The sequence below is a fragment of the Dromiciops gliroides genome, chromosome 1, assembly GCF_019393635.1.
Source record: "Dromiciops gliroides isolate mDroGli1 chromosome 1, mDroGli1.pri, whole genome shotgun sequence".
Lineage (NCBI taxonomy): Eukaryota > Metazoa > Chordata > Mammalia > Microbiotheria > Microbiotheriidae > Dromiciops > Dromiciops gliroides.
This window is the reverse complement of record NC_057861.1, coordinates 33,169,578-33,182,351: the sequence shown is the minus strand read 5'-3', so window position 1 is coordinate 33,182,351 and position 12,774 is coordinate 33,169,578. Positions and strand designations below refer to the sequence as shown.

At 44.5% G+C, this 12,774-nt stretch overlaps 1 protein-coding gene across 1 annotated transcript in view; it reads right to left on the bottom strand.

Moving 5' to 3' along the window:
• DNAH10 (dynein axonemal heavy chain 10) overlaps window positions 1-12,087 on the bottom strand; it is a 139,153-nt gene extending 127,066 nt beyond the window's left edge. The window contains exons 1-4 of the mRNA XM_043979641.1: window positions 11,833-12,087; window positions 5,304-5,396; window positions 1,171-1,256; window positions 901-1,009 (exon numbers count right to left, since the gene is read on the bottom strand). Of these exons, the coding sequence (XP_043835576.1) occupies window positions 901-1,009; window positions 1,171-1,256; window positions 5,304-5,396; window positions 11,833-12,046 (502 nt within the window). The 5' untranslated portion in view covers window positions 12,047-12,087. The remainder of the gene's footprint in view (window positions 1-900; window positions 1,010-1,170; window positions 1,257-5,303; window positions 5,397-11,832) is intronic.
• Window positions 12,088-12,774: the final 687 nt, after the last annotated feature.

Sequence of the window (12,774 nt, the reverse complement as noted above, 5' to 3'; positions counted from 1 at the left end):
GCCAAATCATGACTAAATCACAACCATAGGTTGGCTTTGTTTTTTGTGTTTTTTTGTTTGTTTGTTTGTTTGTTTTTTGTGAGGCAATTAGGGTTAAGTGACTTGCCCAAGGTCACACAGCTAGTAATTGTTAAGTGTCTGGGGCCGGATTTGAACTCAGGTACTCCTGAATCCAGGGCCGGATTTGAACTCAGGTACTCCTGAATCCAGGGCCTGTGCTCTATCCACTGCACCACCTAGCTGCCCCCATAGGTTGGCTTTGGATACAAGAGTTTGGCAAAAATCAAAGCAAGCATTCTTCAGGAATCAGTTGGTTATATGGAATTTACAATCAAGAGTTTTGAATATTTTATTGTTATGTATAAATTGTGTGCTACACATCCTTTATGTCAGTAAAATGTATAACAAAGTTATGTATGTGCATGTATAATCATAGTTTTTTTATGTGGGTGGGGGGGAGGAATTTGTTGTTAAAGATTTCCAAGCATACTGCTGTAAGGGGGCGGCTGAGAAACTACCGATTCATAGAGGGCACAGGAGGTGAGTTTCAAGGGATAGATGGGTAACACTGTCAAAGGCAGGTCAACGAGAATAAAGACTAACAAAATATTGTTGAATTTGGAGGGTGGGAAAACCTATGAAACAATAGCTACAGGGAAATGGCAGTAATGGAAAGCAGATCATAATGGCTTAAGAAGGGACAAGACAGGAAATAGAGGCAATGAGAAGGACCTGGGAGCCTAAGGAGAAAGAATAAAATTAATAAGCGAATTGACACACAATATCCAGTTTGACTGCTAAGAGACAAAAGTTCACCTAAGAATGTTCTTAATGAATATAACCTTTTCAATTCTGCGAGCATTTTGTAGCGATGTCAGAAACAAATTGAAACATGCCTACCTTTTGTATTTCTGAGAAAGAAAACAATACTTTGATTCATAAATTCTTCAGGAACAGAATCGTAACACACCTGAAGATACAGTCTGTCTATTATCTGCTTAATGATTTTCTGAAACACAGGAAAACAAATGGCTTTGATGTGGAAATGTGCATATTTTCTGTATTGTTGATCCAAAAAAAAAAAAAAAAGGAAGACAGCTTCCAAGCTTCCCTACCCCAACATCAGTCACACTGACAGAGGGGCAGGTAAAAAGGGAAGGGGACACCCACCTTGGTGGGGGGCTTTTCTACTGGCTCCTGGTCTGTGGTTGTGATTGTCTGAAGTGTAGATTCACTCCTGAGGACTGAATGCCGGGCTGCCAGGAAAAACATCATCACAACGAAGATTTGGGCGTGAGGAGGTGGTTTTCCCACAATAATTACACAGGAATGATTTTATCCGGTAAATATTGTGTATAAATTGATTTAAGAAATAAAATGAATCCTATTTTTCTCACTGATATATATCAGAATTGACGACTGCTTTTCTTTCATTTCTGAGAGATCTTCAGGAGATGGAGTGGGTGCCTCCCACTTGGGCCTCGTGTTCGCCGTGGTCAGTCTCTTACTATGATTATTATTAATGACATTATGGATAATTATTAACATTATTAATTAATAATATTATTAGTATTGGTTAAATTATTTTGTAGTATTGGTTGTGAAGAGGAAATGAAATCTGGACCTGTGATTTCACTGGTATAGGGAATTCTCATGCATCTCTCTGCAGTTTATGGTCTTAACTGCTTACAGCATAGGGCCACCAGGAGGCCCTATAGTATGCACAGAGCATGGGGCCTGGAGTCAGGAAGACATCTTCCTGAGTTCATGTTATTTGGGGGGGTGGGGAGTGAGGCAATTGGGGTTAAGTGATTTGCCCAGGGTCACACAGCTAGTAAATGTTAAGTGTCTGAGGTCGGATTTGAACTCAGGTCCTCCTGACTCCAGGGCCGGTGCTCTATCCACTGAGCCACCTAGCTTCCCCTATCTTCCTGAGTTCAAATTCCATCTCAGAAACTTGTTGTGTGACCCTGGGCAAGTCATTTAACCCTGTTTGACTCAATTTCCTCATCTGTAAAATGAGCTGGAGAAGGAGATGGCAAATCCCTCCGATATCTCTGCCGAGAAAACCCCAAATAGAAGCAGACATGACTGCAAAGACTGAACTACAACAACAAATGATTACATCAGAAGGAGGTAAAGTGACTTGCCCAGGGTCATACAGCTGGTAGGTTACAGAAGCAGAACTGGAACCCATGTCTTCCTGCTCCAAGACCAGGGGCCATTCTAATAATGGCTTTAAAGCTTGCAAAGTACTTTACTTCCATTGGGACCTCCCAAGGGAGACCGTGTGGTGCTGTGAACACAACACCGGCTTTGTCATCAATGGCCTTGGGTTCAACTCTCCCTTTCTACCTGTGTGGCCGTGTAGCTCTTCTGCTAACTTCACTTAACTCCTCCAGGACCAGTCTTCCTCATCCATAAAAAGAGGGGGTTGGATTTAGATGATCTTTAAAATCCCTTGCACCTCGAAATCTACGATCATGGCTATGTTTCTGTAACCCTGTGAGGGAGGCACTGTAGATATTACTCTCCCCATTTTAAAGATAAGCAAACTGAGGCAGGGTCACACAACTAGTGTCTGAAGCTGGATTTGTTTAGATCTCCTTAGTTATCTCCTATGCTCCATAGAATACTTACTGTACAATCAAAGGTCCTACCAAAGAAATTCTGGGTGAATTCTCTTACAATGCAATGACTCCTCTTATATTATAAATTCACAGTTCGGTTGTTCCAGTCGTGTCTGACTCTCCATGACCCTGTTTGGGGTTTTCTTGGTAAAGATAATGGAGTGGTTTGCCATTCTCTACTCCAGCCCACTTGACAGATGAGGAAACTGAAGCAAGCAGGGTTAAATGACTCAGCCAGGGTCACCCAGCTAGGAAGTGTCTGAGGCTGGATTTGAACTCAGATCTTCCTGATTCCAGGTCTCACTCTCTATCCACTGCCCCACCTAGATGCCCTTCAAATTAATCTGCTTCCAAAGTATGTTTGGTTTCCTTACGGTAAGTTTTATTAAAACAGGACAATCAAGGGCAGCTAGGTGGGGCAGTGGATAGAGCCCTGGATTCAGGAGGACCTGAGTTCAAATCCAACTTCAGACACTTAACACTTACTAGCTGTGTGACCCTGGGCAAGTCACTTAACCCCAATTGCCTCACCAAAAAACAAAACAAAAAACAAAAACAGGACAATCAGACAATGGGAAATAGGCTTCCCTTTCAAAGGCTTTCCCCTCTGGCTCTATCCTCTGTCCCCTTCTCCTGCAGGAGAAAAACCCCAAAAGACCCATGTTCCCATGCTGTCTCCCAGAGAAACAGCACGTAGTCTCAAGGAGACCTAAGAAAGCTCAGAAGATCTATAAAACCTACCCCACAAAGACCCATGCTGTCCTAAAAGCCCTCTCATTGGTATCTTCCCAGGGTCTTTATCGTTCTTTTATTGATAGAGGCTCATCATTAGACCTTGATCAAAGCTAATTGGTTAGCATCATTCAATTCCATTGCTTGACATGATTTGAAAGTGGTCCACGTTAAAATGAACTCTACAGATGACAGCAGGGGAAAAAATGCAAAAGACCCTCACTCACAATGCTCAAGGCAAAGTCCATTATCTAGTTGTGTCCAATGCCAATGCCTCTCATGGAGTGAGCCCTGGATAAAGGCTTGCTGAATTGAGGCAAGTTCTTGACGGAAGCAGTCCCTGAAAACACTATCATCTACCCAAATCCCAAGTCTTCTCTTCTTTGAATGAACCCCAAATCTTTATCTAAATCTAGGTCTCCAGCCCTGACCTCTCTCCCAGGCTCCATGACTCCATCTACCATTGCCAATAAAACACTCTCATCAAGATGCTCTATCAGAACTATAAATTCAATATGTCTAAAAATGAGCATATTAGACAGTATTTCACCAAAAATCTGTTCCTCCTTCTGGCTTTATATCAAAAGAACTACCATTAATTGTTTGGCTGGAACCCTGGCGTTCTATATGATTACTGACAGAATCACCATATTAGAAGGGGCCTTGAGGGATCATTTGGTCCTACCTATACCTAACAAAAAATACCTTCTCCTCTATCCCTGACAAGGATCATAAAACCTCTACTTGAACTTGGGTCAGGATTTGAACTCAGTTCTTCTGGACTACTGTGGGAATTTATTTTGATTTGGGCAGCAAGGGGGGGGGCGGTGCACTCCAGCTTCATGTGCCTCAGCACAGGCTATGCCAGAGGCCAGCATCTCTCAGATACCTCTGCTCAGGTCGGCGGGAACTGGGGGCTTTTCCCCCCCAGCTGTCTAACCTGGTGTCTTGTACAGCTCACGGGGCTTTTTGGTTCAGCTGAAGCTGAGGAGGAGGGGGAGAGACCCTGAGGGCCTAAGGCTTTCTAATCTTAGCCTAAAGGTAGGGTCCCCAAATCAAAATAAATTTCCACACTACAAAAACTGGCACTACATCCTATGAGTGAGATTTTTCCCCATCCCTTAGAAGAGATTTAATATAGTTATAAGTGATTTAATTAAGATAATAATCAGCATATTAACTAAAAATTATGATTTATTATATTTAGATATATTTTTTTAATTGTATTAGTAGGTTAAGTCTCTCTTCTGACTACTTACTTTCCAATGTCAAGCATTAAGTAATATCAGCCGATACAATAGTCAGCAATATTATATTTCAGAAACCACGAGTGTTATGCTTGACTCAAGGGGGTCACACAGCTCACTAGTGGAAGACTTGACTAACAGAAGGGGTCATGCAGCATAATTATGACACAATAAGACCGATAAGAGTATTAGAAAATGCTGACATTTGTCATGTAGGCAGTTTTGGTATTTCCTAAGAGCATGCTTTAATTTTAGATACTTCTAATTAATATGGTATGTGCAAGCATACAAGCTTTGGGGGGATATAAAAACCCACTGATTTTGTAACTCAAGGTCTTTCAGGTTTAACTCCTGATTGAACAGCTTTATTGTGGGACTAACCCTCTCTCAATAAACCTATTTGCTTCAGCTTCATTGTTTCTGTTCCTCCGTCACACTTAGAAATTTTCCCAACAATCCCAACCTCTAGACAAAATTTCTCCTTTCCCACATCCAGCATTTCCATGGCAGAGAGATTTAGCAAGGAAAAAGACAGAAAAAGCAAGGTCGCTTTGTAGAAAAATGCTTAGATATAGAATGTTTACAAAATCAGAAACAGGATCAAGCCTGAACAGGGATTCCCAGAGAATGAATAGTCCTGCTCGGGGCCCACACACTCACAGGCTACTGCTTATTTATTCCCAGGGCACTCTACCTGTACTTCTGTCCACGGATGCTATTCTGGAAGACTGGCTGGCTAACTCTTCCTCCTCTTCCTCCTCTTCTGATGATGCAGATACTGGAATATCTTTTATAGCCCAAATGAAAAGAAAAGAAACATTTCAAAACAGTGTCACGTGACATGCAACGCCTAAAATCGTTCCTTTCCCCAAAAGAGGAGTATTTTCTTACCCCTTCTTTGTGTTATGGACCCTTTGTGGCAGTCTACTAAAGCCTGTGGACAACTGCCCAGACATTCAGTCAGTCAAGCATTTATGAAGTGCTCAGCACACACCAGGCACTGTGCTAAGCGCTGAGGATAGAAAGAGAGTTCACAACAGTCCCTGCCCTCAGGAAGTTCACAGTCTAATGGGGGAGATAACAACTATGCACAGACCAGGGTACCTAATTTACAGTGTAATTTAGTGACAATCTCTGAGAAAAGGCAGTAGAATTAAAGGGCACAAGGAAGGACTTCTTGCAGGAAGAGGGATTTGAGGGATTTGAGGGATTCTGAGCCTTGAGGGAAGTCAGGAAGGAGAGGTGAGAGGCAAAGCATTCTAGACATGTGAAAATATACCAAGTCTGATTTTAAAAAGGTGGGGGGAACTATTTATACAAAAAATATTTATAGCAGCTCTTTTTTGTGGTGGCTAAGAATTAGAAATCAAGGGGGCAGCTAGGTGGCGCAGTGGATAAAGCACTAGCCCTGGATTCAGGAGGACCTGAGTTCAAATCCAGCCTCAGACACTTGACACTTACTAGCTGTGTGACCCTGGGCAAGTCACTTAACCATTGCCCCTCAAAAAAACAAAAAACAAACAAACAAGAATTAGAAATCAAGAGGATGTCCATCAATTGGAGAATGGTATGTGAATGGGATGGGATATTACTGTGCTGTAAGAAATGACAAGCAGGATGATTTCAGAAAAACCTAGAGTTACATGATCTAATGCAAAGTAAAGTGAACAGAACCAGAAGAACATTGTACACAGTAACAACAATATTGTGCGTGAAGAACTGTGAATGACTTAGCTATTCACAGCATTACAATGATCCCAAAGGAATCATGATGAAGCATGCTATCTGCCTCCAGAGAAAGAACTGATTCGGTCTGAATACAGGCTGAAGCATGCTATTTTTCACTTCCTTCCCTCCTTCCTTCCTTTCTTTCATTCTTTCTTTTTTTAAATTTGAGTCTTCTTGTACAAAATGACTAATATGGAAAGGTTTTACATGATTACACATGTAAAAACTATATCATATTGCTCACTGCCTCAGGAAGGGGGAAGGGAGGAGGGGTAAAACTTGGAACTCAAAACAAAAAAAAATGTTTTTAAATTCTTTAACATGTAATTGGAGAAAAATAAAATATTGGGGATTTTTGGGGGGGTTGTTTTTTTGGTGAGGCAATTGGGGTTAAGTGACTTGACCAGGGTCACACAACTTGTAAATTGTCAAGTGTTTGAGGCCAGATTTGAACTCAGGTCCTCCTGACTCCAGGGCCAGTGCTCTAACCACTGTGCCACCTAGCTGCCCCAAAGAGAATTTTTTTTTGGTGGGGCAATGAGGGTTAAGTGACTTGCCCAGGGTCACACAGCTAGTTAGTGTCAAGCGTTTGAAGCCGGATTTGAACTCAGGTCCTCCTGAATCCAGGGCCAGTGCTTTATCCACTGTGCCACCTAGCTGCCCCTTGGGATTTTTTTTTTAAAGAAAATATACTGGGGGCAGCTAGATGGCGCAGTGGATAGAGCACCGGCCCTGGAGTCAGGAGGACCTGAGTTCAAATCCGACCTCAGACACTTAACACTTACTAGCTGTGTGACCCTGGGCAAGTCACTTAACCCCAATTGCCTCACTAAAAAAACCAAAAAAACGAAACAAACAAAAAATATACCAAGTCTGGAGATAGAGTGTCTTTTACAAGGAAAGATGGAGAGACCAATGTTACTAGATCACAGAGTAGATGAGAGTAAGTTGTAAGTTCTAACGAGCTCTAAAAGCCAAATAAAGGATTTTATGTTTGAATCTGGGTTTCGTACCCCAGTTTATTGAGTTTATTGAGGCCAGGAGGGGAATGGTTAGACTTGCCCTTTAAGAAGAATAACTTTGGTTGAGAGATTTGAGACAGGAAGACCAGCCAGGAGGTTACTGAAAAGTCTGGACAGTAGGTAATAAGGGCCTCTACGTAGGTGGTGATAGTGTCAAAGGAGAGAGAGAGAGAGAGAGAGAGATGTTGTAAGAGCAGAATGCACAGGACTTGGCAATAAATTGAATATGGTATAACCTATGTCAGACTGCTTTCTGTCTTAGGGAGGAGGGAGGGAAGGGAGGGATGGAGAAAAATTTGGAACTCAAAATGTTATGAAAACAAATGTTGAGGGGGCAGCTAGGTGGTACAGTGGATAAAGCATGGGGCCTGGATTCAGAAGGGCCTAAGTTCAAATCCAACCTCAGACAGTTGACACTTACTAACTGTGTGACCCTGGACAAGTCACTTAACCCTCATTGCCCCACAAAAAAAAGAAAGAAAGAAAGAAAAAGAAAACAAAGGTTGAAAATTATCTTTACATGTAACTGGAAAATAATAAAATACTCTTATGATTAAAAATAATAATAAATTGGGGGGCAGCTAGGTGGCGCAGTGGATAGAGCACCAGCCCTGGAGTCAGGAGGACCTGAGTTCAAATCTGACCTCAGACACTTAACACTTACTAGCTGTGTGACCCTGGGCAAGTCACTTAACCCCAATTGCCTCACTAAAACAAACAAAAAATAATAATAATAATAATAAATTGGATATGGGGGGCGGGGTGTCAAGAGACAGTGAGAAGTTGAACATGGCACCTCGGTTTCAAGCCTGTGGGACTGGGAGGATGGTGCTACCCTTGATAGTAACAGGGAAGTTGAGAGGAGGGGAGGTTTGGGAGACAAGATAATGGAGTCAGTTTGGGACTTGTCGAGTTTAAGATGTCTACAGGACATCTACTTTGAGATGCTAAATAGGAAATTGGAGATAGAAGACTAAAGGTCTGGTGAAGGGTTAGGGCTGGATAAACAGATCTGAGAATCACTTGCATAGAGATGACAAATGACTCCATAGGCGCTGATGAGATCACCGAGTGAAAAAGTATAGAAGGAGAAGAGCAAAGAGGCCCAGGAGCCCCTCCCAGTTAGCAGGCATGATCTGGATGAAGATCCAGCAAAGGAGACAAACAGGTAGGACAGAGTAGTGACCCCCAAACCCAGAGAGAATCAAGGAGAAGATGATGACTGACCATCTCAAATGCTGCACAGAGGTCAAGAAGAATGGGAATTGAGAAATGACCATTAGATTTGACGATTAAAAGATGCTTGGTAATCCTGGAGAGAGTGGTTTCCCTTGAATGATGAGGTTAGCAGCCAGACGGCAGAAAGATGAGACAAGAATGAGAGGAAAGGAAGTGAAAGCATCGCTTGTAGACATGCTATGTCCATCCAAGAAGAGAAGAGGTATGGGATGATAGCTAGTGAGCATGGCTGAGGAACATTAAGTGATTCTTTAAGGATGGAGAAAATTCAGGCATGTTTGTAGGTAGCATGGAAGCAGCCAATAAATAGGAAAACAGTGAGAGATCAAGGATGATGGAGGGAGCTATCTGCTGGAGAAGAGGGGATGGAATGGTATCACTTAAGTATGTGGAGGTATTACTTTGGCAAAAAGGACCACCCCCCACACACACACACACACTTCATGTGAGACAGGAGTGAAGGAGGAAATAGTGGGGAAAGGCATACAAGTGATATGAATGCTGAGAGAACAGGGAGCTCTTGGTGAATGGTCTCAACTTTTTCCAGTGAAATAGGAGAAAAGGGTCTCAGCTGAGAGTATGGGGTCAAGGAGGAGCCATGGGAAGTTTGAGGAAGGCTTAGGGGTTTTTCTTAGAATAATGTACATAGAATATAATATATAGGATTACAAAGAAAACCAATTATATTGGAATATAAAAAAAATTTTTTTTTAATTGCTCACATACCCTACCTTGGGCTTAAGAAGCCCTACCTGGAAGTCATAGGATTATGCTTATAATCCTCTCTCTCTCTCTCTCTCTCTCTCTCTCTCTCTCTCTCTCTCTCTCTCTCTCTCTCTCTCTCTCTCTCCCTCTCTCCCTCTCTCTCCCTCTCCCTCTCCCTTCTCCCTCTCCCTCTCCCTCTCCCTCTCCCTCCCTCCCTCCCTCCCTCCCTCTCTCTCTCTCTCTCTCTCTCTCTCTCTCTCTCTCTCTCTCTCTCTCTCTCTCTCTCTCTCTCTCCCTCTCTCCCTCTCTCTCCCTCTCCCTCTCCCTTCTCCCTCTCCCTCTCCCTCTCCCTCCCTCCCTCTCTCCCTCTCTCTCCCTCTCCCTCTCCCTTCTCCCTCTCCCTCTCCCTCTCCCTTCTCCCTCTCCCTCCCTCCCTCCCTCCCTCCCTCTCCCTCCCTCCCTCTCTCTCTCTCTCTCTCTCTCTCTCTCTCTCTCTCTCTCTCTCTCTCTCTCTCTCTTTCTCTGTATCTGACTCTCTGTGTCTGTGTCTGTCTCTTTCTCTCTCTCGTTTCCTTCAAGACTCAGCTTAAATACTCCTTTCTACTTGAGGCCTCTCCTGATAATCCCCAGTTGCTAGTGCCTTATATTCATTCTGAAATATATTTGTTGTTGTTGTTGTTGTTGTTGTTAACATTCAGTCGTGTGTGAGTCTTCTGATTCCGCCTTGGAGTTTTCTTGGCAAAGATACCAGAGTAGTTTGCCATTTCCTTCTCCAGCTCACTTTACAGATGAGGAAACCAAGGCACGGGGGTTCAGTGACTTGCTCAGACTCACTCAGATCGTTAAGTGTCTGAGGCCAGATTTGAAGTCAGGAAGATAAGTCTTCCTGACTCCAAGGCGGGTGGTCTATCCACTGTGCCGCCTAGCTGCTCCCATATATAAGTCTATGCATAATATATTCAGGGCATTGAGGTGGCACAGGTAGTGTGCCCGAGCCGATCTTATCCAAGTAAATCCTGCACAGGGAACCTTCTATCCAAGGTGCCGAGGGTGTCTTCCTCTGGATGACACAACTTGGACAATAATAACAGTAACAGCCGACCATGTATTGATTATTATGCTTTTAGGTTTGCAAAGCACTTTATATAGAATACCTATTTTGATGAATAAAGGAATGACACAATGATGGAGCAAACACAAGCTCCTGTGCTTGATATCCGAAGCCTTTTAACCAGCAGGCCCCAATCTACCTTTCCTGCCTTATAACCCATTTCTTGACTTCCTGCATTCTCTTACCGCTCTTCATATGTGACAAGTCACCAACCATCTCCCACACCTGCACAGGCTCTCTCAGCACACATCTATTTTACGTTAATTTTGTTTGTTTGTTTGTTTGTTTTTGCAGGGCAATGGGGGTTAAGTGACTTGCCCAGGGTCACACAGCTGTCAAGTGTCTGAGGCTGGATTTGAACTCAGGTCCTCCTGAATCCAGGGCTGGTGGTCTATCCACTGCATTACCTAGCTGCCTCTCACATCTATTTTAGAATCCCTGGTTTCCCTCAAGACCCAGCTCAAACACCACCTTCCACATGAAGCCCTTTCTTGATTTCCCCAGCTGTTAGTCTCCTCCCCCACCCCAAAGTCATAGTGTATATACTTTGCCCGTTATCTTTGTAAACCCGGCATCTAGCACAGTGTGTGGTACATAATAAGCTTTTAATAAATGCTTGTTAGTTCTTTAGCTAGTTCTTTTTTTCTTCTCTTTTTTCAGGGCAATGAGGGTTAAGTGACTTGCCCAGGGTCACACAGCTACTAAGTGTCAAGTGTCTGAGGTCACATTTGAACTCAGGTCCTCCTGAATCCAGGGCCACTGCTTTATCCACTGTGCCACCTAGCTGCCCCCAATAAATACTTGTTGATTAAGTGACTGACACCGTTGGCAAGAGAGAGACAAGGTTATAGGAAACACCCGGGCCCCACAAAGCAGAGTATCACGAAGAGGCAGATGTGGTGCACGGTCACCAGAGACACAAACAGAAAAGGAGCCGAAGAGGCATGAACGTGGGCACCGGGAGTATACATATGCATGGAGACCCAGAAGGGTATAAAGCATGAGAGCTTGTACTACTGAAGACCAAGTTCCCAACATCCTCAGCATGGCATTGTCAGCCCCCAGCCATCTGGCTCCTGCCTCCATTTCCGCCACTCCCCTGCGTCCACTCCCTATTCTGGTCTCCTCCTCACGTCTGTCTTGTCTCCTAGCATCCCTAGTTTCCTGCAAGGAGGCCTTGCCTGATACCCTTTGAACGCTCTTCTTTAAGTTACTTTGTATCACTTGGCAGACACTTTGTATTTTCTTATCTATGCACACGGTGCTTGCCCTTAAAAGAGTTTAAGATTCCGGAGCAGGGACTGGGGCTGCTCGCTTTATTTCTTTGTAGCCCGGAAGCGCCCGTGGATTAGCGCTCGTAGAAGGGCCGTGCAGGGGGAGGGCAGGGGCCAGGGGGCAGGAGAGGGTCCGGCCCTCACCTATCTCCACCTCCACCTCCTCGGGCACCACGATGCGGTAGAAGAAGACGGCCGCTGCGCCCTCCTCCTCGGAGCTCTGGTTCAGGAAATGCAGAATCCCGTCCTCGGCCTCGCCGTCGTTCCGATTCATCAGCTCGAGGAAATACTCCGGCTCGCTGAGGTCAAAGGCGAGGTACACCCGGTCCCGCATCCATTCCACCCGCAGGTCGTCCATGTCGCCGCTAGCCTCACCTCCACACCTTCCGGAGGAGTCTCGTCCCGAGAGCCGACTGGGGCCGCGGCGTCCTTAGCAACCGCCGCCTCCGCGCCGGGAGACGCTGGGGCGGCCGGACCTACTTCCCCGAGTGGGTCTCTGTGCCCAGCGGAAGGAGATTCACAATGGCTCAGCATGAAAGGAAGACAGCCTCCTCTTGAACCGGACTGTTGAGGAAGGCGTCATCGCCCGGTCATGTTTTGAGGCCTCTACGTGTTGCCCAGGTCCAGGCTTTGCCATTCTGGACCTGTATGTCCCTCCAGCATGCAATGGTCAGTACATCGGTACTGCCAGTACATCAGTGTTAAAGGCACAGTGCCAGTCAGACAAGCAGTAAGCACTTATTAAGCACTTACAGTGTGCCAGGCATTGTGCTAAGCGCTGGGGACACAAAACAGTTCCTGCTCTAAAAGAGTTCACAATCTAACGGGGGAGACAAGGACCTCAACAGGTGGAGTGATGCCCAAAAGGTTGCTGAGAACCAGAATTCGTACCTGTCTTCTGGCTACAAACCCTTCATTCTTTCCACCATACCTGACAATTGCCCTCTACCCTACACTACGAAGTGAATTAAATGTCCAGATTTTCTCTGTGGGTAGATGTGGAGGGTGTCTGTGCATCAGCTTAATGTTGAATTAAGCCATCCTGTTGATTCTGCCTTTGCAACAACTCAATGTTCTCTTCTTGCC